The 23,976-nt window shown below is 38.4% G+C and overlaps 1 protein-coding gene across 3 annotated transcripts in view; it reads right to left on the reverse strand.

The window, feature by feature from the left end:
- Window positions 1-1,542: 1,542 nt before the first annotated feature.
- The window catches only part of LOC105465592 (Rho GTPase activating protein 18), a 203,398-nt gene continuing 180,964 nt past the window's right edge, over window positions 1,543-23,976 (reverse strand). For all 3 annotated transcript variants that reach the window (XM_024787858.2, XM_011714092.3, XM_071096445.1), the window contains 3 exons: window positions 8,860-8,984; window positions 4,884-4,945; window positions 1,543-3,052 (listed from right to left, as the gene is read on the reverse strand). In XM_024787858.2, the coding sequence (XP_024643626.1) occupies window positions 2,961-3,052; window positions 4,884-4,945; window positions 8,860-8,984 (279 nt within the window). In that variant the 3' untranslated portion in view covers window positions 1,543-2,960. The remainder of the gene's footprint in view (window positions 3,053-4,883; window positions 4,946-8,859; window positions 8,985-23,976) is intronic.

The raw sequence follows: 23,976 nt of genomic DNA on the forward strand, positions 1-23,976 counted from the left end.
ATGAAAAATCCCATGAAGTTGGTAAAATAATCTGCCTTTCCCAAAGAGTACTAGTAAGGAGTTTACATCGAATTCTACAGCAGCATTAAGCAAAGATTGTGTAAGTGCAAAGAATTACAATGACCTCCGATATAGTCTGGCTCTGTGTCCCCACCCGAATCTCATCTTGAATTGTAATCTGAATTGTAATCCCCACATGTTGGGGGAGGGACCTTGTGGGAGGTGACTGAATCATGAGGGCAGTTCCCCGTGCTGTTCTCGTGATTGGGAGTTCTCACAAGATCTGATGGTTTTGTGAGGGGCTTTTCCCCTCTTCACTCTGCACTTCTCTTTCTTCTCTGTCCTGGCGCCATATGAAGGACATGTTTTCTTTCCCTTCCGCCATGACTGTAGGTTTTCTGAGGCCTCCCCAACTATGTGAGTCAATTAAACTTCTTTTTTTTATAAATTACCCACTCTCAGGTATTTCTTCATAGCAATGTGAGAACAGATTAATGAAGCCTCTTTCAGAAAGGAGCATCACCAACGTTAACAGGACAACCAGTCCTCCCTTAAGAGTTCAAATGTTTCAAACTCAAGGCAAATACATTTGTTTTTATTTTGTCTCATACACACACAGAAAAACAAATAAAAATCTAGCCTGAGATTTAAAACTCACTAAGGGAAAAGAATCACAGCAAAAGCAGTAGGTTAATATCAGGATATTTATATTCAAGGATCTATAGTATCAAGCTTTTTTTCTCTTTAGATCCAGCCATGGTGGCATGTACCTGTGGTCCTAGCTACTTAGGGGACTGAGGCAGGAGGATTGCTTGAGCCCCAGCACTTGAGGCTGCAGTTAGCCATGAATGCGCTACTGTACTCCAATCTGGACAACAGAGAAAGACCCTGTCTCTAAAAAAATAAAGATTTTTTAAAGTCCATATTTTTTGGTTATTTATGTCATATTATTCAATATTGATTAACTTGGGTCATGAGTTCTAAAAGGCATTCAAAATAAAATGGCATTTTCACTTTTTAAAAATTAAGATCTGATACTTTTTCATGATCAAAAATATGTTGTGTCTCCCTCCTGACCCTCCTTTTCAGGTAGGTAGCAAACATTGTGAAAATTAGTTGGCATAGGCTTCAGAAAACCTTTTACTTAAATCATCATCCTCACTGCTATCTTTTTTTTTTTTTTTGAAGTCATATACACCTAAAATGTTCTAAGCCCTTAATTTTTCTTTTATGTTGTTAATTGTTTTCAACCCACTAATAAGTACCATTTTGCTAATTGGGAAATTAATACATATTGTCAAAGAAACAGACTAAACTGTATTTTGAAAATCCTAAAAAATAAAAATTTGTAAAAGGAAAAAAACTAAAGATGAAAACACATTTATATCTCTGACATCTTCCTACTTTAAAAATGACAAAGAAAATAGCAGAAATAAAATAGAGGTGACTTTTAATAACAAAAAGAGTCCATTTCTCAATATTAATAAAGAGCAAAAATACTCATAAACACATAGGATTAAAAGTAATGATTCCAAGAGAAGATAATTTAGAAAAAGCATTTAATTACAAAATTTTCTTTTAAATAAAAAAAGCAATGGCACGAATCACCACAAAATTATTTAAGTGATCATATCCACAGGCTGTTCTTGTAATTATATGCTAAAAATTTATGACTGTTCTCATTAACACCATTCCCCCCCCCTTAATTAGAGACATCAAGAGCTTCTGAGAATGTGTAATTTTTCCTAAAGTACTACTAAAAGTATCATAAACACCGTTTGTGCAGCATTCATTTACATCACCTTTTATTTACTACCTTCTAAACTCATAAAATATTTAACATTTCTCTACTTCATTTCTCTTATTTACAATACAGAGGCTCATCTCTTGTCACAATATGGTTTGTGCATTAAAATCCCTGGGAATAGGCTTTTGACAATATTTTAATAAATTGACTCCTATTATTTAAAATAAGAACACAAACAAAAGCTTGTTCACCCAGAAGAATAACTCTTCCAGTAGACTTATTCAGGAGTTTAAAAAAAATCCCTCTTTAAGTAAAGTACTTTCTTCAACCATTACTGGATTATACTATCATGCATATTTATAACGCTAATATGACAACACGTAAAGCCAGCTATGACTTTTAAAATTCCATTTAGAAGAGTACAGTAGACAGAAAGTGCTTTGGCTTTCACTCTCTTGTTATCCATAATCCAGTTATTATTTCACATGGGTATATTTTATTTATTCTTAGTATATAAGTATTTAATGGTTCAGTAATAACTGGCAGCTTCTGACAGTCCTATTTTCTTGATCGCTGATACAATTCTGTGAACATAAGTCAGATGAACTGAAAAAAAATGCAAATCACCTCCTGTGATACAGCAGGAAAAGGTGGAACGTTATTATTTGAGCAAATGATTCAAAGAGATGAATACTAACATTCTGTCGTGACAGGAATACTGTGAAATTAGGTATGTTTTAATGTGCTATCTTCACAACTTGCCATACCTGGTATTTGTTATCTTTTTGGTCAAAAAGCAAACCTAACTGGGAAAGGGCAGATGTGAGGAGGTAATAGAGGTGAGAGAGCATATATTACAGTATACATGAGTTTAGGAGAAAAGAGTGGGAAGAGAATACATTTTCACATATTAAAAAAAACAACTATGTCACATCTGGACACATTTCACAGAGCATATGAAAACTGCCCAGAAGCTAATTAAGCCTCTTTACTCTCACTCCAGAAATTTTTTTCTAATAATAACATTAATAATAATTAATATAATTCTGGCAGCGGCACAAACCTATGACTTTTTAAGGCTTGAGGGAGTCATTTTTAAATAGTTGGGTACAACTGAATAATCAGAGTCCTGCCATTTCTTTTATTTACACTCTTGACTCAGCAAGAATTATTACAGAAGGTCCACATGGTTATCTGCAGCTGGTTAAGTCTTCTACAATGGCTTTGACTTTATAACCCACTCAGCATTTGGGTTAAGCTGATATAAATCCTTCATGTAAGTGTCATCATCAAGGCAGCGTTCCCCTGTTAAAATAGATGTTGTGTCAGTTTAATACAGCAGGTAGATTGGTATGCAATTTTAAACTTAAGCTTAATTATTTAACTCTTAAATCTTGGGCTTCAACATACTTATTCTACTTTGGGAGGCTGAGGTGGGCAGATTGCTTGAGATCTGGAGTTCGAGATCAGCCTGGGCAACATAATGAAACCCCATCTCTACAAAAAATACAAAAATTAGCTAAGCATGGTGGCTCGCACCTGTAGTCCCAGCTACTCAGGAGATTGAGGTGGGAGGATGGCTTGAGCTCAGGAGGTGGAGGTTGCAGTGAGCCGAGATTGCGCCACTGCACTCCAGCGTGGGTGACAGAGGCAGACACTGTCTCCAAAACAAAACAAATCAAAAAAAAACTTCTCATTCTTTCCTGTTTCTCAAAATATTGTAAAAATTGGCCAACAACTGGAAAAGTAAAATTGATAGTCTTTCTCTAAATGAATAGGTTTCAAATTAATTTAGGAAGCTGAAAATATTTTGTATGATAGGCTTTTAAATGGTTCCTTAAAACCTTAATCACCTTATTAGGAGGGGCAATGGTTCTGAATCCACCTAAGAAACTACACTTAATTCCCAAGATCTAAAAGTAAAAGAATAAATCAAATATATTAATGTTTAAATAACCTTTACTAATAGAGTTAACAATTCCAGGTTTCTAGTGTCATGGCCTATTTAAAGAATAAGCCTTCACATTCCTATCTTTAACTTTCAATAATTTATTAACATTTTTAATTCCCACAAAAACATTCTACATAATTTATTGTTTTATATGTATGTATGTATATGTGTGTGTGTGTGTGTGTATGTGTGTGTGTGTGTGTGTGTATATATATATATATTTTTTGAGACAGAGTCTCGCTCTGTTGCCCAGGCTGGAGTGCAGTGGCCTGATCTCGGTTCACTGCAAGCTCTGCCTCCCGGGTTCACATCATTCTCCTGCCTCAGCCTCCTGAGTAGCTGGGATTACAAGCACCCGCCACCATGCCCGGCTAATTTGTTTTTTGTATTTTTAGTAGAGACGGGGTTTAACCATGCTAGCCAGGATGGTCTCGATCTCCTGACCACGTGATCCACCTGCCTTGGCCTCCCAAAATGCTGGGATCACAGGCGTGAGCCACCGTGCCCGCCCTGTAAAATTATTTTTAATTACTATTTTGAACTTAACATTATTTCATTTATTTCTTAATAATTTTACCCTTACCATTTCCAAGAGTCAAAAAAGAGAAAAAGATTATTTCAAATTTTTAAAAAGAGATGGGTAAGACTCACTGATAATTACAAAAGGGTAAAAAATATAAAACATGGTCAAAATTAATTCATTCCATTTTTTAAATTACTAATGTGAATTTGAGTGTGTGTGCATGTGGATAAAATTTAGCAGTAAATCAACTATGGCAAAAGTAAATCTGCTTTTACTAAAAATATCTAATACTGTACTATAATAAAGTGCTATCTTAGCCTTATATAAACTCAACTACTTCCTTTACTATGTGACATGAGTATATTAAAAAGAAGGGAGTTTTGAAAAACTTGCATCATTAACCATTCCAGGAGTTATTCTTACTGTATAGGGAACTTGCCTTTGCTGAAATTGAACATAGATGGGCATTTGTACAGAAGGAGCTCAAACAGAGCCTGAAGAGAAAGGTCAAACCATTAAATAAATTCACAATATTCAGCAACTATCTAAAGCATGGTATATTTTACTTCTAATTTCCTGTTCTTCCTCCAAAGACATAAATAATAACCACTGGCAATATCCAAACAGCATGTGAAATGTAAAGAGAAAAAAAACCTGCTTACCAATATTTCCTCCAATTTCATACAAAAAAACTTCTCCTTTCTTGAGAGTCTGGGCAACCCCACTATGAGGGACAAAACAAAGGGATTACTTGTATCATCAAACAGCTTGCAAGTAAATCACTTTAACGTGCTTGGGGAATTCTGGCTGGTATGGAAAAATTCATAACTTAGATACACTGTAATTATCTACACGTTTGTATTTTCCCATCTGTTAAATGTACCCAATAGGTAATAAAAGTGTCACACCTGTACATTAAGATAAACAAATGGAATTATACATCTGAAGGCAAAATAGTAAATCAGTATCTAAATTTGTAAAATTCAAAAGAAAAGTTAATGTAACATTTCAGCTGCCAATCAAATTATTAATATGATTATCCACTTTGTATACAAGCCTAAATGGTCCTCATAAAACTATTAAAAGAAATGTTTCCACCTTAGTTTTCACATTATGCTTATTCAATAAGTATTTATCATGGGTTTGCTGTGCTGACAACTCCAGTAGTGTGCAAGATGCATATAAAGAATAAGACATGCGTCTGGCTGGGTGTGAAGGCTCATGCCTGTAATCCTAGCACTTTGGGAGGCCAAAGCAGGTAGATCGCTTGAGCCCAGCCTGGGCAACATGGCAAAACCCCGTCTCTACCCAAAATACAAAAAATTCAGCCGGGCATGGTGGTGAGCGCCTGTGATCCTAGCTCCTCAGGAGGCTGAGGTGGGAGGACTGCTTGAGCCCAGGAGATGGACGTTGCAGTGAGCTGAGATTGTGCCACTGCATTCCAGCCTGGGAGACAGAATGAGACCCTGTCTCCAAAAAGACAAAAAAAAAAAAAAGTGTTTAAAGATTTACACTCTTCAAAGAATAAAGTGTTCCAGAACAAGCTTCAAACATAAAAATTGGTGAAACTCAGTGGCTTTCAAATCTTTCTATAAAAGAATTACCTGAGAAACCTGCTAAAAATTCAGACCGAGAGCTCTAGAAACTCAGATTTAACTGGTCTAGAATAAAGCCCAAGAAACTGCTTTTCAAATGCTCTATAGTGGATTCTGAAGCATGGCAAGGTTAGTAGACCACTGAGATAAGGCCCTGAAGACACGCTCTCTGGAACTGAGAAGAGAAAATCAGGTCTGACTTGTATTCGAGCCATTAGGAAGAACATGGTATAGCAGCAGCCTCCTCACCACCCACGGAATGGCTTCTGGTTCTCCTCCTTTCTCTCCCCGCCCTGTGTCCCTGGCACACTGGAGGGCTCTCTGGGTCCTCAGGCTATGTTCCACCTGCTGCACTGCATCTGATCCACTTTGTTTCCAACCAGGGTGTAGGTTTATCTTTTAAATTAAGTAATTTAATCATTACTATTTTTGTTTTTAATCTAGTACATAACACAATCAACTATGGGTCTAAAGAGAGTCCCTATTTCTGTGAAAACCAAATTGAATGTTTCAGGAGGCTTGATTTAAAGAAAGACATCTAGTTAGATATTGCTCTCAGACTGATTCTCAAGTATCTGTGTTCCACTTTAAAGAAACAGGAACTAGATTTCCTGGCATACTCAGATTTTTGCATAATGCTAATCAACAAATTCATCATTAAAGAAAAGGCAATAATCCTTTATCAAAGAATGAATGAATGTGCAATTTATTATACATATATTGTATGTCATTCATGTATCTATTGGCTTCAGTTGAGGAGGTGGGGGGAGAAAAAGAATGGAAGGATATAGAGTTTCCAACTGCCCCAACACAGGTGGAATACAAATGGAAGCAGCACAGGAATGTGGTGGAAGAAATATATAAACATTTACTGAGAATTTCACTTCTTATGTGGCCCAGACAGACAGTGCTATATGTGCACGATCATTTTCCTAGTTAATTACAATAATAGACGCTATTCTGGTCCATTCTTATAAATGAGGAAGTTGGACTTAAAGAGATAAAAACTAGCTGAAGGTGAAACAGAAATAGTTAGCTTTGAAATCCAGATTGCATCCGCAAGCATAGGGAAAGGGGCTGAGGACTGGGTGCGGAAGTGAGGTAAATGGAGGAGAAGTTTACCAGACTTCCATCTAGGTGGAGAAGGATAGGAGGAAGAGCGGGAAGAAGATACCCTAATCCGGGTGTAGCAAATGCTTATTTAATACAAACACAACAAGCAGGAAATCCAAAATTGTCAGAGGATAGTTGTCACAAGTTGGTGCTTTCTGTAACAATATACCTATGATTGTTTCATGCTGTACCTTAAATATTAAAGTCACAGTTGAATGTGGTGTACAGCTTCATAGTCTCACACTATTAGCAAGTAGAGGAACAAAAGCACAGACTAAATTGAGCACTTGGGTCCTGAAAGTAAATGTAAATTAACTGTGTCTGGCTGGAAAGAGCTGCTTATATCTGAAGTCTGGCCAGGTCTTCAGGTACACATTCTGGGAGACAATGAGAGCATGGCTGGTGGGAAGAATGGCAAAAGTTTGTATCTACTAAGTCAAAGTAGGGAGCAGAGAGGAAGTGGACTGGCTTTGCAGAAGCTGCAAAACACTATAGGGAGGAAAGACATTTGAGAACTTCCAACTGCCCCCAGGACATAATCCCCCAAAATCCATCTACTCTCAGACTCTGCACTAGTGGTTCCCAGATCTATGGTGCTCTGTAGATCCTCCAGCCAGCATGGAGAATGGTTATGGGACTGCCTTTGGAGTGAAACCACAGATTGAGAATTCCAGTTCTACCACCTATGAAAAAATGTGTGACCTTGCAAATCTCTGTTTTCTCATCAGTGAAACAGATGCAATAATAGCACTTACTTCAGAGTGCTGTTTTGAGGGAAGTTTACACTGGCTTATTGAAGCTAGATATTACCAATAAACCTCTCTCTCATTTCATCACCATCTGTTAGCTGCACAGAGTCATCCTTTCTCCCAATTTATAAACCCTAAGGGAAGGTACTTTAAAATATATGTTTATATCTCCCCTTCCATTTATGGTACTAGAAGTATGTAACATGTTTGTTCTGTTTAAGGCCCTGTGCTAGAACAGAAACATATTACATACTTCTAGTACCATATATTAAAATCGGAGAGGCTTTGGCGGAAAGCTTGATTGAAGCCCCCAAATGTTAGAATGAGGAGATTAAATTCAATGAAAGACCAAGAGAGAGTATTCGTAAACTGAGATGCCAGTGCCCTGGATTTCCCTCTGTTTTTAAACATTTAGTTTATTTCAGTGACTGAAAATGAGGCTGGAGAAGGCATGAAAACATGACTTCAGCTAAAAGAAAGAATTCAAAAGGCAAAACCTGAAAATTCAATATACTTGTTAGAATCTCTAAAATTTAAGAAAAGACACTACAAAGTGTTGTGGAAAGGGCATACTCTTACTATAGTGAGAGGGATGCTAGCAGCTTTCCAATGACTTTCCCTGCCCCGTCAACCCCAAAATATAGATGAAGGGCCTGTTGTCCTTAATGAGGATGGTATGTTCTCCCCTTGAGACTTCAGCACTCAAAGGCCTGGTTTTCCTCTTTCAATTCTTTATGGTTTGTTTTTAAATTTGACCATTTTGAAATTCATTATATTTCATAGAAAAAGTTGTGTCTTTTCTTTATTTTAATGCCACTGCATCCTAATTAGTAATTTTTCTTACAGCCTACAAACAGTAATTAACCTCCAATCAACATATCCTGGAAAGAATATTGAGTGGTCTCGCTTGGCAAGCCCATCATAGGCCCAGTGAAGGAACGCTCAGAAATCCTGCTTGAATCAAGCTCAACCTGAACACAAGCCACATCAAATGAACTAAACTCATTCTAACAGTCTAATGGTTAAGTCTGCTGTTCTCTTCTTCTGGGAACACAACATTTTTAAGCATTTCATACTACCCCACAATTAAAAAAAGGAAAAAAAAAAAAAGCAGCAGCGAACGGGAGAGAGAGAGCAAGTGAGTTATGCCATGGAATAATTAACACAAAACAGGCCTCTACCTTTCTTGGCTGAGAAACCTGGCAAGTACATCACTGGCTTTTAGTTCTTCAGTTAGCTGTATTGCCATGGAAACTTTCGAAAGATGGGGAGCTTGCACTCGAATCACTCCCTGAGGAACGTCAGCCTGCAAAGCAATAATGACACTGGAACAAAGCTGGCAGCAGCTGGAATGTGTAACTCTACAATGCATTATATAGTAAGTGTGCTTAACTACTACACATTTTACTTCACTACATAAAAACCTTAACTACTGTATAATGTAATTTGCTAAATTACATCAAACCTCAAATATCCTCTTAATGGTGATAGGGGAACTTTATAATGCCTGTGCAGTAATGCTTAATTATTTTTAAAGATGTAAAGAATGACAGCAATAACCATTACTGCCATATTAAGTGCTGATTTCTGAGTATTATCTACTAGAGGGTGCTTCTTCATGTAGCAATTTATGAAATTGAATCAGAAAGAAGTTACTTTGTGTGCTATTGCAATATGTACATTTGAAAAATCTTCCTGGACATTCACAAAATTTCACAAAAATTTTTTTGTCTCTGAATGTTTTATAAAAAAGAAACATGCTTTTCTATTTATATTATGTCTGTTCCCCATTTGGTTAATGAGCTCATGCTTTTTGGCTATACACTTTGAACTTACGATGACCCCTTCTAAATCTTTTGCCCACGGATGTGAAAAACATTTTATGGATTCGAGGATACCAGTGAAAGTTTATGAGGTTTGTAATACCAAAATGTCAGCTATAGCATTAGAAATATTAGGCTTAATTAATTCCTAAATGATTTTGCTAAACTAAATACTATTATTTATAACCATTATGACTTAGACCTTAGAATAAACAGCAAGCATAAATCATGTTTAAAAGATAATGCTTTAAAAAATATAAATACCCTGCTCAATTGAACCAAAATTTATTAAGCATCTACTGAGTACTGGATATTGTACTATGTTTACTTACCTAGTAATAAGAAACAAGTCCTTTACTGCATAATATTATTTTATGCCCACAATATCATGTCCTTTTTTTTTTCTTTTTAATGTACACAGTCTTGAATTTTTTTTTTTTTAAATAAACATCTCGGGAGTTTGAGACTAGCCTAGCCAACATGGCAAGACCCTGTTTCTACTAAAATTAAAAAAAAATTAGCTGGGTGTGGTGGTGCCCACCTGTAATCCCAGCTACTTGGGAGGCTGAGGTAGGAGAACTGCTTGAACCCAGGAGGCGGAGTTTGCAGTGAGCCAAGACGCACTCCAGCCTGGGAGACAGAGTGAGACTCCATCTCAAAAAATAAATTAATTAATTAAATAAATATCAAGCAGAGATATACAACAGATGCCATTAATCTGATTTCTTTCAAAGTTCAACAAAAATAATATACCTTTAGAATCAGGCTCTATAAAAATGTAGGTACCCTAAAAGATTTAATATTGCTTCTCAGTAATATCAGAGATTTAGTGTGGGAATAACAAGAAAAAGAAGCAACACTGTATAAGACTGTACAGTGAATATGGGACTGTGTAAGGCCACGGACTGCAAACAACAGCTAGACCTGCAAAGGTATCACAAAGGACCTGACCATCAACCTCAGAAATCCTGCTGCAGAGTGGGTGGTGCCCCACCTGCCTCCTTCCTCTGACCACTCAGTGAAGGGCCACAGAACACATTACTCCAAACCTTAACAAAAATAGACAAAGGCTTCCAGGGCCTTGCACTCATGATTTTGCTGGGCTAACTTTGGTCACAGCATCCTCTTCTAACTTCTCTTGCAGGACATATTATGCTCAATTCAATCTGTGAAGGACAACCTAATTCCAACCTCCCAATTCCAACCTGTGCCCAAATCCCTCAATTCCTGCTTCATCTTTCTACCCAGCCTGAATCCTTGGCTTGGTTTTTTGACTTATTGATACTTTAATCTATGACCTTGACCTTATCCCTAGGATACAAGTATAATTTCCTCTGTCCTTGATTCTGTGACAGGCTTTATTTTCACTTGTAACACTTGGGAAAACATGCTGCTTCTTGCAATGGATGGGGCATTTCATGTGGTACAAAGCAGTTATTAAATCAATGGTGTAACATACAACTCAGGGACTCCATGAACTTCTCCCTGGGGTTTGAACTCTAGGTTATTTCCCACTATGGCCATTTAACCTGTTTGCATGGCCTCACCTATCTGTTGTCTCATAGAAGGTGGAAAAGAATAAGTGGCATGGACACCTTTAACGTTACACTGAAAATTGTAATAGCAACATCTGAAGCATTGAGACTGTGCTCGTAAAACCCCAATCTGCCTTGTCTACTCAGTAAGCACAACAATATTAGTATTTTGAATTCTGTTAGTTTATCACTATTATTACTATTGTTTTGTAGAGGGACCTGAATGGCAGGCTAGAGTTTGCAGATAGCCATGTACTTTATATCGAGGTTAAAAGTTAGGAAATCCTGGTTAAGTCATAGTGTCAAATATCCTTATATATAGGTTTATCAGGGACAGAAATTGCTCCTATAGTCACATCTTATCCAGCCCTAGAATATCAAGGCAGTCAAATCTACACTGACCTTTAAAGTGAAGATGATTGGATTAAGTTTTTATATAGAGAAAGTCCACAATAAATGAGTTGCAAAACCAAAATGATTCAGAAAATAATATATTATCATAGACAGTTTAGGGATATGGTAACCTTAAGTCAGCTCCTTGCCTTTCCCCCTACTATTTCTTGTAGCACCACCTATTGTTTAGATAAAAAGGCCCATCAGCACTCCAAGCTTTCCTATCTTTGTGTACGTTCTACTCCCCCTCCCAAATCTCTCTCTGCTAACCATTTTTCAAGGCTCAGCTCAAATACCTCAAACTCCATGGACTCTTCCATGCTCCACAGGGTCAAAAAGAATCTCTTCATTCTCATTCTTATAAAGGAGCCCTGACTCTCCTTTATAAGGGTCCTACTATATGACCTGTATTCTGGTTGTATGCCACATGTCTTACTGTCATATGTAGCCACCCATCAATGTTTATTAATTAAATGAATCATTCAAAATTACTTATTTTTCGTTTGTTTTTACTAACAATTACAACATAAACAAAGTAAAATTAATCTAGAATAAAAGAAAGTATGCAAAGGGGTATCTCCTTAATGGCAAAAAAATCATCTTAGGAACATTGTCTAAAAGAAACAAGTTAAGGTGCCTCTATCCACCATATGGTATTCCTTCCACTACCAAGAAAAGACAAGAAGGGAAAGAAAGCAGAGAAAAGGAATTAAGTATGCTACAAGAGACGATTCAGTCACTTACTTCTGTAGAGAGTCAAAGAGAAAAGCCAGAGTTACTAACATTAGCATGTACCTGCTTGGGGATGTAGTCTCTTTTCCCCTCCAAAACCTCTCATGAAGAGCTGAATGTATTAGTCTCTTCTCGTGCTGCTATGAAGAAATACCCAAGACTGGGTAATTTACAAAGAAAAAAGGTTTAATTGATTCACAGTTCCTCATGGCTAGGGAGGCCTCAGGAAACTTACAATCATGGCAGAAGGCACCTCTTCACAGGGCAGCAGGAGAGAGAAATGTCAAACAAAGGGAAAAATCCCTTATAAAACCATCAGATGTCATGAGAACTCACTCGCTATCACAAGGACAGCAGCATAAGGGTTACTACTGCCATGATTCAATTACCTCCTACCAGGTGCCTCCCACAACACATGGGGATTATGGAAACTACAATTCAAGATGAGATTTGGGTGGGGTATCATTCCATCCCCAGCCTCCCAAAATCTCATGTCCTCACATTTCAAAACATAATCATGCCTTTCCAACAGTCCCCCGAAGTCTTAACTCATTCCAGCATTAACCCAAAAGTCCAAGTCCAAGGCCTCATCTGAGACAAGGCAAGTCTCTTCTGCCTATGAGCCTGCAAAATCAAAAGCAAGTTAGTTACTTCCCGGATACAATGGGGATACAATGGGGATACAAGCAATGAGCAAATGCACCCATTCCAAATGGGAGAAATTGGCCAAAACAGGGGGCTACAGGCCCCATGCAAGTCTGAAATCCAACAGGGAAGTTGCCAAATCTTTTTTTTTTTTTTTTCCAATGGAGTCTTGCTTTGTCACCCAGGCTGGAGTGTAGTGGCGTGATCTCAGCTCACTGCAACCTCTGCCTCCCGGGTTCAAGTGATTCTCCTGCCTCATCCTCCCGAGTAGCTGAGATTATAGGTGCTTGCCACCATGCCCAGCTAAATTTTGTATTTTTAGTAGAGACAGGTTTCACCATGTTGGCTGCTGGTCTTGAACCCCTGACCTCAAGTGATCCACCTGCTTTGGCCTCCCAGAGTGCTGGGGTAACAGGCATGAGCCATCATGCCCAGTCTAACCAAATCTTAAAGTTCTAAAATGATCTTCTTTGACTCCATGTCTCACATTCTCACATTCAGGTCATGCTGATACAAGAGGTAGGCTCCAACAGCCTTGGGCAGCACTGTCCCTGTGGCTTTGCAGGGTACAGTCCCCCTCCCGGCTGCTTTCACAGGCTGCTGTTGAGTGTCTGCAGCCTTTCTAGGCACATAGCAACAGCTGTCAGTGGATCTACCATTCTGGGGTCTGAAGGACAATGGCCCTCCTCTTATAGCTCCACTAGGCAGTGTCCCAGTGGGGACTCTGTGTGGGGACTCCAAACCCACATCTCCCTTCTGCACTGCCTTAGTAGCGGTTCTCCATGAGGGTTCTGCCCCTGCAGCAAATTTTGCCTGGACATCTAGGCATTTCTGTCTATCCAGGCATTTCCATACATCCTCTAAAATATAGGCGGAGACTCCCAAACCTCATTTCTTGACTTTGGTGTACCTACAGACTAAACACCATATGTAAACTTGCCAGGCTTAGGGTTTGCACCCTCTGAAGTAATGGCCCGAGCTGTACCTTGGCCCCTTTTAGCCATGGCTGGAGCTGAAGCAGTTGGGATTCAGGGCACCACGTCCTGAGGCTGCGTAGAGCAGGGGGGCCCTGGGCCTGGCCCAGGAAACCAGTTCTCCCTCCTAGGCCTCTCTGTGATGGGAAGGGCTGCCTTGAAGGTCTCTGACATGCCTTAGAGACATTTTTCCCATTGTCTTGGTGATTAACATTTAGCTTCTTGTTACTTATGCAAATGTCTGCAGTGGGATTGAACTTCTCCCCGGAAAATGGGTTTTTCTTTTCTATCACATTGTCAGGCTGCAAATTTTCCAGACTTTTATGTTCTGCTTCCCCTTGAATGCTTTGCCGCTTAGACATTTCCTCCACTAGATACCCTAAATCATCTCTCTCAAGTTCAAAGTTTCACAGACCTCTAGGGCAGAGTCAAATTGCCACCAGTTTCTTTGCTACAGCAGAGCAAGAATCACCCTTATTCCAGTTGCCAACAAGTTCCTCATCTCCATCTGTGACCACCTCAGCATGGACTTCTTTGTCCATAACACTACCAGCATTTTGGTCAAAGCCATTCAACGCATCTCTAGAAGTTCCAAACTTTCCCACATCTTCCTGTCTTCTGAGCCCTCCAAGTCTTTAGGAAGTTCCAGATTCTTTCATATTTTCTTATCTTCTTCTGAGCCCTCCAAACGGTTCCAACCTTTGCCTGTTACCCAGTTTCAAAGTCACTTCCACATTTTCAGGTATCTTTACAGCAGCACCCCACTCTATCGGTACCAATATCTGTATTAGTCATGGTTCTCTAAAGGGACAGAATTCATAGCATAGATGTATACATAAAGGGGAGTTTATTAAGGAGTATTGACTCACATGATGACATGGTGAAGTCCCACAATAGCTCATCTGCAAGCTGAGGAGCAAGGAAGCCAGTCCGAGTCCCAAAACCTCAAAAGCGGGGAAGCGGACAGTGCAGCCTTCAGTCTGTGGCTGAAGGCCAGACAGCCCCTGGCAAACCACTGGTGTAAGTCCAACAGTCCAAACCTTGAAGAACTTGGAGTCCAGTGTTCGAGAGCAGGAAGCATCCAGCCAGGAGAAAGATGAAGGCCAGAGGACTCAGCAAGTCTGTTCTTTCCACTTTCTTCTGCCTATTTTTATTCTAGCCATGGTGGCAGCTGATTAGATGGTGCCCACTCACATTGAGGGTGGGTCTGCCTCTCCAGTCCACCAACCTAAATGTTAATCTCCTTTGGCAACACCCTCACAGACACACCCAGGAACAATACTTTGCATCTGTCAGTCCAATCAAGTTGACACTCAATATTGACCATCACACGAAGAAGGCCTCTAATAGTATGACCATACGCCCATGATTTCTAAATGAGCTCAGGTATCATAGCTTTGGGGAGTACGACCATGCTTCCTTATGAAATGAGGTGTTGAGTTCAGGGTGGTATAAGGACTTGCACAGAAAGCATCACATCTGACCCAGGAATCTAGGATCTTTCTGATAGTTAAGAGTTTTAATAGAGTCCCAAGGTACTAGCTTCTGGGGGCAATTGAGAGTTTTCACGTATATGTGTAATGTTAGGTAATTGACATATAATTGACATAAAAACCACAGGCTGGTTTTTGCCAAGATGGGAAGCAGCATGAGTACCCTCCTACAGATTCCTTCTGGCTATGAAATAAAACATTTCCCACATCCCTTTCCCTCAATGAGCAGGGAATGAGGTTAAGCCACCTTTGAGCTCAGCAAGAAACCGTCCCAAGCTACAAACTGTAATCATTTTGACTTATTTCAAACAGCTTGAATATCAACATCCTTGGAAAGCATTTCATTAAACTAACAATAGTACATGGTTTTCATTAAACCTTCCTAGGCTGACATTCCCTGACCACTAAAGAACCTGTATTCTATAGCAAGGAAAGCGTGTGTGTGTGGTTTGTGTGTCTATGGGATATGAACATTTCTCAGCTTGTTTATTGCTGCAGTGATTCATCCTATCCAAATTCTTACAACGATACAGAGATTGAGAGTTTGACTCAATATGGATCTACAATGTTCTTTATCTCCGAAGAAGAAATGAGTTTAACCAATATATATAATGGTAAAACTAAAGAGTTAAACTTGTTTCTGGGAAGTTTTTTGCTGGATATCTTGACAAGGAAGGCCAAATGATATTTATGAAGATGACAAACAATAAATTATGCCAAAGCCATCATTTAAATGGTGTATGACAACCACTATTAAGTACTAGAATCATGCTCTATCGAATACTGAAGCTATTAGTATACTAATTACATTGAGATGCCAAGCGTTGAAAAGACACAACATGCCTGATAGTTAAGCCAAACAGTCTGTTCTTAACTTGAGCCATAATAACTGAATCTGTACACAGTATGATCTTTATAACCTTTCTATTTCACATGTTTTAATCTAAAGTTGTGACTCTGTCCCCTGCATTTTTTTCCCCATTGAGAGAGGGGAGGAGTGTGCTTGCGAACTGCAGTTATGTGAGGTACAGCAGGACTGGAGAAGGGCAGTATTTGACTAACACACCATCAAAGAAAAGTCACAAAGGATTTTACAACTTCAAGAGTGTTAATTTCTTATGCATGCAAAGATTATAATAATAGAGAAAATGACCTCATATTGTCTTCACATGTTTTACATATTGAAATAAAGTTTATATTTCTAAACCTGATTTTATTATTATCTGGTTAAATAACAATTCTAGCATTTTTTCATAAGATATATAAAAACACTGCATCGCTCATATTTTTGCACTCTAGAGATTAGAAATTGAATGTCAGACCTGTAGAAGAGGTCTTTTTCTTTTCCATTAAAAGCTAATTTAAATGTAAAGCTGACATTTTTTATGCTACAGAAAACCCTTTTTATCTTCAAAAGGGCAAATTGGAAATATAGCTTTTTCAAAAAGAAGGCCAGATATAACACATATTTTAGAAAATTAAACAGGGACATTTTAGCAAGGTATCTTAAACTAAAATGGTATATTCATCACCCTAGTCTGAACTGACAATACTGGGAAGTGGTGATATAAAAGGAATTCTCTAATGTCTTGAACTATGTGCTAATTATAATTGGATCTTTGTTATCCAAATGCCTTAAACTTTTATCCAACTCACAGATTCAGAGGATTTTAAAGAAAGGCTTAAAATAACTTCCATAGTTAATAAGCATTCAATTTCCAATGACATAAGTTCTAGTATTTTTTATTTTAATGTGGTATTTTTATGCACTATTACAAAATCAGGGAATGTCATAAAAAGAAATAAGATTTTGTGCTTGATATTGTAATTTGATTTTCCACTTGGATCCCCAAGTAAATCCAGACACTGTTTCCAGACCTAAAGCAGATGCTTGAAACAATACCTGCCGCAACGCTTTGCAGCGAGAACCATTAAATGAAATCAGAGTTGCAATTCTAAACAGAGTTGTGCATAAAGGCACGCAACTCTGGCCACAAACAACTCAGCATCTACACCACACTGCTTCCAATGCCAGGATTCTTCCAGTGGTAGCAACAGATTTCTTTTTCACAGCCATAGCCCTACACTCTAAAATGTGACAAGATTATTCTGGAACTTTTAGCAAGTCACGTAAGCTCTCTAAAGCTTGAGTTCCTCCCTGGTAAATTAAGGGTGTGATACTAGCATGTCCCAAGTTAACACTAACATTAACCCTAGGAGAGAAAGCCTTTTGTTTCCTTGATCTGTGAGGTCAAATGTGGTGAGCAGCATACGGCATCTTTGACAGAATCTCACAGAGCCACTCTGTAGCCTCACTCTCATAAACGAACAGCCTCCCTTTGAGAGGTGAGCTTGAATGGCAGAAGAAACATCATACAAACCTAAGTCACAATAACCCTGAGGCCTGGATGAGTCAACAAATCATAATCAATTGTTCATCAAAGCTGCCCCCACATTCTTAGTAGGCAGAGATGCAATCTGAGGTAATTATAAGATATCTGGCATTTCCTTTAAAATTCTAAAAGGAAGAAACATGTGGGAGATAGGATGCAACAAGATCAGAAAAATGTGTTCGATTATTGATGATAAAGGTTTTGGGGGGCTCATGTACTATTCTTTCTACTCATATGTGTGTTAAAAAAAGTTTCATGATAAAATTAAATATACATGTGCATACACACATACAAACACACCAATAGGAAGAGGGAATTACCCTTCCAGTTTTTAGACAATACACATGCCCAAGTCCTGCCCTGGGAGAGTCTGACTCAGTGGGTGTAGTGAGTCACCCAATCATGGTTTGCTTTTTGTTTTGTTCTAAAATAATATTAGTAGGCCAGGTGCAGTGGCTCACACCTGTGATTCCAGGTGTGAGAGGCTGAGGAGGGAGGATTGCTTGAGGCCAGGAGTTCGAGATCAGCCTGTGCAACATAGCAAGACCCTGTCTCTACAAAAAAGTTTAAAAATTAACCAGGCATGGTGGTGCATGCCTGTAGTCCCACTTACTCACGAGGCTGAGGTGGGAGGATCCCTTGAGCCTGCAACTTTGAGGTTACAATGAGCCATGATTGCACCATTACACTTCAGCCTGAGTGACAAAGCCAGCTTTTATCTCCAAAAATAAACAAACCTTTAAAAACTTAAATATTACAGATGCCTCTATTGTGAACTTCTGGTTAAACACCATTAATCTGATCCTAGGCTATCATTTTATAAAAGAAACTGAAGCCCACAGAGGTAAAATGACTTGTCACACTCACTCATGGCAGAGCTGGGGCTACATCCTCAAGCCACATGACTTCTGAGGTCTATGTGTGGGTGCAGGTGTGTGTGTTACCAATCCCAACAAGTTAAAGGCTATCAGAAAATGATTGTTATTAATGGTCTACAATTTTCTTATTGTTCCTCCAACTGTTTCTTCCTAGTATAATTAATGCATAAGACATATTAGTATTTAAGAACATCTACATTTGAACCAAACACTTAGTATGCTGTAATCACTAAAAACACTTGCCTTATGAGGTAAATTGAGTACATCTTACAAGTTGGCTCAAATTATTAATTACCTAGTCTAGCATGTCTTAATTATACGAATGCCCGATTTTAAACAGTTAGCTTTAATAGCATACAAAATTATTATTTTTTAAGAGGGGTGTCACTGTGTTACCCAGGCTGACATCTAACTCTGGGCTCAAGTGATCCTCCTGTTCAGCCTCCCAAGTAGCTGGGACTACAGGTGCATGCCACTGCATCGAGCCAAAGCCTCTTAAAAATATTACCTTGAAGAATGTTTACGATCTATAATCTCTCTCACTCTCCAATCCCTGGCAACCTAGCTTCTTCCAAAAATTATCATTGACAATGTTTTGGGGAAACTAATAATTAACCTTCAAATTCAAAAACCTTTGTCCAATGTTAACCTTACTCAGCCTCTCCACAGCATTTGGCATTACTAACCAAGCTCTTTTTACTTAGTCTACTCTTTCTGCCTGGGCTTCAGATAAACTACATCCTTCAACTTTCTCTTATTTCCTAGCATCCTTTACCAGCTCTTCTTGAATGGCCCATACTTCAATATTGTAATCCCTAGAGATCTCTCTTTGTCTCTTTATTTTCTTACTCCTATATCCACCTTGTATAATATGAATCACTCTATGGCTTCAACAACAATTTCTAGGCTCATCCCAAAGCTGTGTCTCCAATGCTGGATGTTCCTTAAAATTCAGGCCCCTGTAGCCAACTCTCACACAGGCATGTTAACCCAAAGTGTCAAAAACTTACTTTTAAGCCTGTTTCCCTTTTGCTTGATGCTAAAGTCACCCAAGGCAAAATTTGGCAAGTCATTGTAGATTCCCTTCTTCTTCCACACCCTTCACATCCAATCAGTATCCACATCTTGCAGGGTTCCTATTGGCTCACATTCTAAAGTTTTTTCCATTCTCAACTGGGCCTTGGCTCTAGCCCAGAACCATTTTAAGAACTACATATAAAACATATTTTATAACAGCAGTGATCCATGTTCATTGTATTACCACCCATAAACCCAGAGTTTTGGTATATATCCTTCTTAGAGTCCTTCTGTGATCTATGGCGAAACAAAGGATAATGGTGAAGACTCCATGGATTTAAAGTCATACAGATTTGGTTTCAAATTCCAGCTCCACCAATTCCTGTCTAGATAACCTTAGTAACTTTAAGATCAGTAATTCTCATTTTCCTCATCTGAAAAAAATTACACAATAATACACTCCAATTGGACTACCATAAATATTACATGAGACAATGTTTATACAATGTTTAGCATCATGCCTGATCTATGCAAAACATTAAAATCATAGTTACTACCCCCTAAAAATACAGCACTACACCACTCACTGATTCCTAACTTCTTTTTTCACATAGTAACAGATTACGAATCTCTTCAATGTCAAGATACACATTTGTACATTTTCATGGTATTTCGCTGTATAGATATGCCATAACATATTTAACTAGCCACCTCTATTCTTTTGGATTATCTCTAATTTTGGTCAGTGTAAGAAAATGACAATGAACTTAACATAAATATTTGCTTGCTCATGCTATTACTCTCAATTTCTGAGTCCAGTGAAGTGCATGGTTTTCAAGACTTTGCCACATGCCACTGTTCTCTGGAAGGACTCTACCAATTTATATACTCCCATCAACAAGGAAATTACCTACCATCTCCTACTTACCCTCCAGTCTTACATTCCCTCAATCTTTCCTTTGCCTTTCTGCAGTTCCCTATCATGCACAGAATAGAAACTTTGCTCTCTCTCTCTCTCTCGAGGCTCACTCCTGCTTCCCCCATCTGCCCCTGTCTCTCTACGCACCTAAGTGGCCAGTTAGTATGACCTGATTGTCTCTCCAAACATTTCAAATATCCCCACTTATATGTCTAATAGACATCATACTCAACAGGTCCTAAATTGAAATCACGAAATTGAAAGCAATACCATCCTTCCAATTTCTCAGGCCAAAAATCAGTCATTTTTGACCTCTTTTGTTCTCCTACATGATTTCCATCAGGAAATCTCAATAGCTTTAACTTCAAAACAAAATCCAGAATCCAACCATTTCTCCACTTTCCAATGCTGATACCCTGGTCTGAATCACCATTATCTCTCACCTGGATTACAAGAACCTCTCAAATGATCTCCCTATTTCTCTTTGCCCCCTTATAGTCTATTCTCAACACAACAGCCTAAGGAATCATTTTAAACCATAGTATAGATTTTCAAGCCTTTGTTTCAAACTCCCGTTTCACTCAGAGTAAATCCAAATTTCTAAAGATGATCTGTCTACAAGGCCCTATGCAATCTTGTCCCCTTGCCCCCTGACCTCATTTCACACTACCATTCCCTCTGCTGGCTTCACTCCAGTTACAATCACTCCTTAAGGTAAGTTCCTACCTTAAGGATTTTGCACAGACTATTCTTTCTGCCTGGACTGAGTTGCCTGAGATATACACACAGCTCAATTCCCTGCCCTTCTTCTTGTCTTTGCTTAAATGAATAATATCCAGACTATCTCAACTTAATAGTGCCAGGGGCTCTCCTTCCCAATTCCCCTTGTTCTGTTGTTTTTATTACTTTTGGAGGATAAACCACATACTAACACATTATATGAATTACTTCCTAGATTTACTTTTATTTTTAGAATTTAAGCTGTAGAAGAGCAGTGATTTTTATATGTTTCATCCAATAATTTATATTTCAAGTATCCAATAATTCCTGGCACACAGTAGGCACATATCAAGTAACTGTTTAACAAATGAAAAAAACTACCCCCAGGCAATTTCATGCCCTATAGTTTCATACTGCATATTTGAATGATTTGGAGGAGAGTCAAGAAAGTACAGCAACCAGACAGAATGAAGGAGGGGGCGTGGCTTACAGCAAAGTAGATGGTCTATGTTCCATCCAAAGGGAACAGCTTCTACTCAATTCCAGGCAATTGCTACCCTGCTCGAAAGCAGGCCCCTTACCGCCAGAAGATGAGGGATGTCCCAACATCCATTTGTTATTCAGATGGTGGTTCAAACTTTCACATTAAATCTTTTAGTTTTAGAATTCTGGCAGTTGCCAGTTGGAAGAAACATGCAAAAAACTCTTGTTACTTAGTGACTTACCACATATCCACAGTATTTGAACTTAGCTTGCAACTCTACTTGTTCTGTGATTGCTTTCTGTGTCTATTTACTCTCCCTAATAAAATGACATAATTTTTTTAAAAAACCTTTGGATATTGATTAGAATTTTTTTTTGAGATGAAGTCTCACTCTGTCACACAAACTGGAGTGCAGTGGCACAGTCTTGGCTCACTGCCTCCTGGGATCAAGCGATTCTCCTGCCTTTGCATCCCGAGTAGATGAACTACAGGTGTGTGCCACCGCGTCCAGCTAATTTTTATATTTTTAGCAGAGACGAGGTTCCACTGTTTTGGCCAGGCTGGAGATTAGAATTTTTCTACCAAAATGACAGGCCAAATGGACCTCCACCATGGGCTGCGATGTCAGAAGCCTTCCTCTGCGGGTTAGATGGCTCCTCTCTAGTGACACCTGAACAACACTGATTTATTTTTCACATCTCAGCTTGACTCCCCAATGAAGCCTCTCTCATGCGTACTTCCTGTTTTGTCGATGACAGTACCGTGGTCAGGCTTCAATCACATACCTCTGAGCTACATCCCTTCTACATCCCTTCTCCTGGCTCCTCGAGGGTGAGCACTCAGCTCCCTGACTCCCTGGGAACACCTAACATAAAGTGGGGGCCTAGCACCAAGGTGGCAGTAGCATTTTGTTAGATGAATAACTGAATTTCACATAAGGGAAAAACAAAACAAAACTCAAATGCTTTTTCCCATAAATGACAAAATCACTAAAATATTCCATCTCCAAAAAGTAAATATTTCATTTTTTTCTAAATATTATTAAAAAGGTACACCCCAAATATTTCCTTAAGTAGATCCTCAGCCTCAGAGTATCACGGCTAAATGCCCTATAAAAAGACAAGGCTATAAAGTCACTTAATATGAATGAGAAGGGCTGCAAAACAGATTTTATTCACATATTTACAATGGTCTTAGAGGTAACAGAACATTCTAAATTTAACCAAAAGCCAAACAAAAATGCTTTCTAAAAGCCTTTAGGATAATATCAAGGCCTTTCTAAAAAAAATAAGCATTATTTACAACTTCTCTTTATGTTTTTAAAGATATTTAAAACTTGATTTAAAATGTTTTACAATGCCAAGGAAGTATTATTTTTTAAGAGTGAGAGATACAAATAAATCTAAGAGAAAAACTTTGTTTTTATGGTTACTGGATCCATAAGCAGGTCATAACCAAAAATTCAGACAAAGGCTGATAACTGCATTTTCACATTATTCCACAAGATGTCAGCATGTAACTAAACAACTTCAATGGTGGTGGTAGAGGGAGGAGGTGGATTCACTTAAATAGAACAATAGAAACCCGTTCATTTCATGATCTTACGCTACAGCTTTGGTAACTCACTTCATAAACGCATATCCATGTATATTTCATTATTGTAAACCCAGTTCTTAATATATCCTTACAGTACTTTATAAATACAGCTATTTAGGTATTTCTTTTTTGAAACACCTTAATTTTTTTCTTTCCAATTTAGCTCTCAAAATTCTTCTGATCAAATTAAGAACCTTCAAATACTTATTAAAGTCTAGGAATAATCCTCGGCACAACACAAACATTAACCTATTTGTCTCTCTGGATTAGCTATTTTCCCCCATTCTACAGATGAGAAAAATTTAGAAAAAAAAAATGTCAGTGGTTCACGTGGGGTTACTTACTCACTCTAGATTATATATTCAGTAGGCCACTAGAGTCTCTGCAGGAGAGGTAGGGGTAGGGGTGTGTGTGTGTGTGTGTGTGTGTGTGTGTGTGTGTGTGTGTGTGTGTTCAGTCTTGTCTTGATATCTTCCTTTGTTCCCCATTAACAGCTCACATGCTGAGTCACCAACACCTGACCAACTATCAATCCTGATCATTAGCAGCAGTAGTAGGAAGATAGTTACTGATGTCTTTCACTTACAAGTAGTACCAAAGCCTAGTAAGTGGCAGAAAGTCATACTATGACGACATTAAATAAAAATATTTGGTATTAAAAAATAACTTAAAATCAGAATAGACACACGTCTCCAC

Source organism: Macaca nemestrina, chromosome 5 (assembly GCF_043159975.1).
Source record: "Macaca nemestrina isolate mMacNem1 chromosome 5, mMacNem.hap1, whole genome shotgun sequence".
Lineage (NCBI taxonomy): Eukaryota > Metazoa > Chordata > Mammalia > Primates > Cercopithecidae > Macaca > Macaca nemestrina.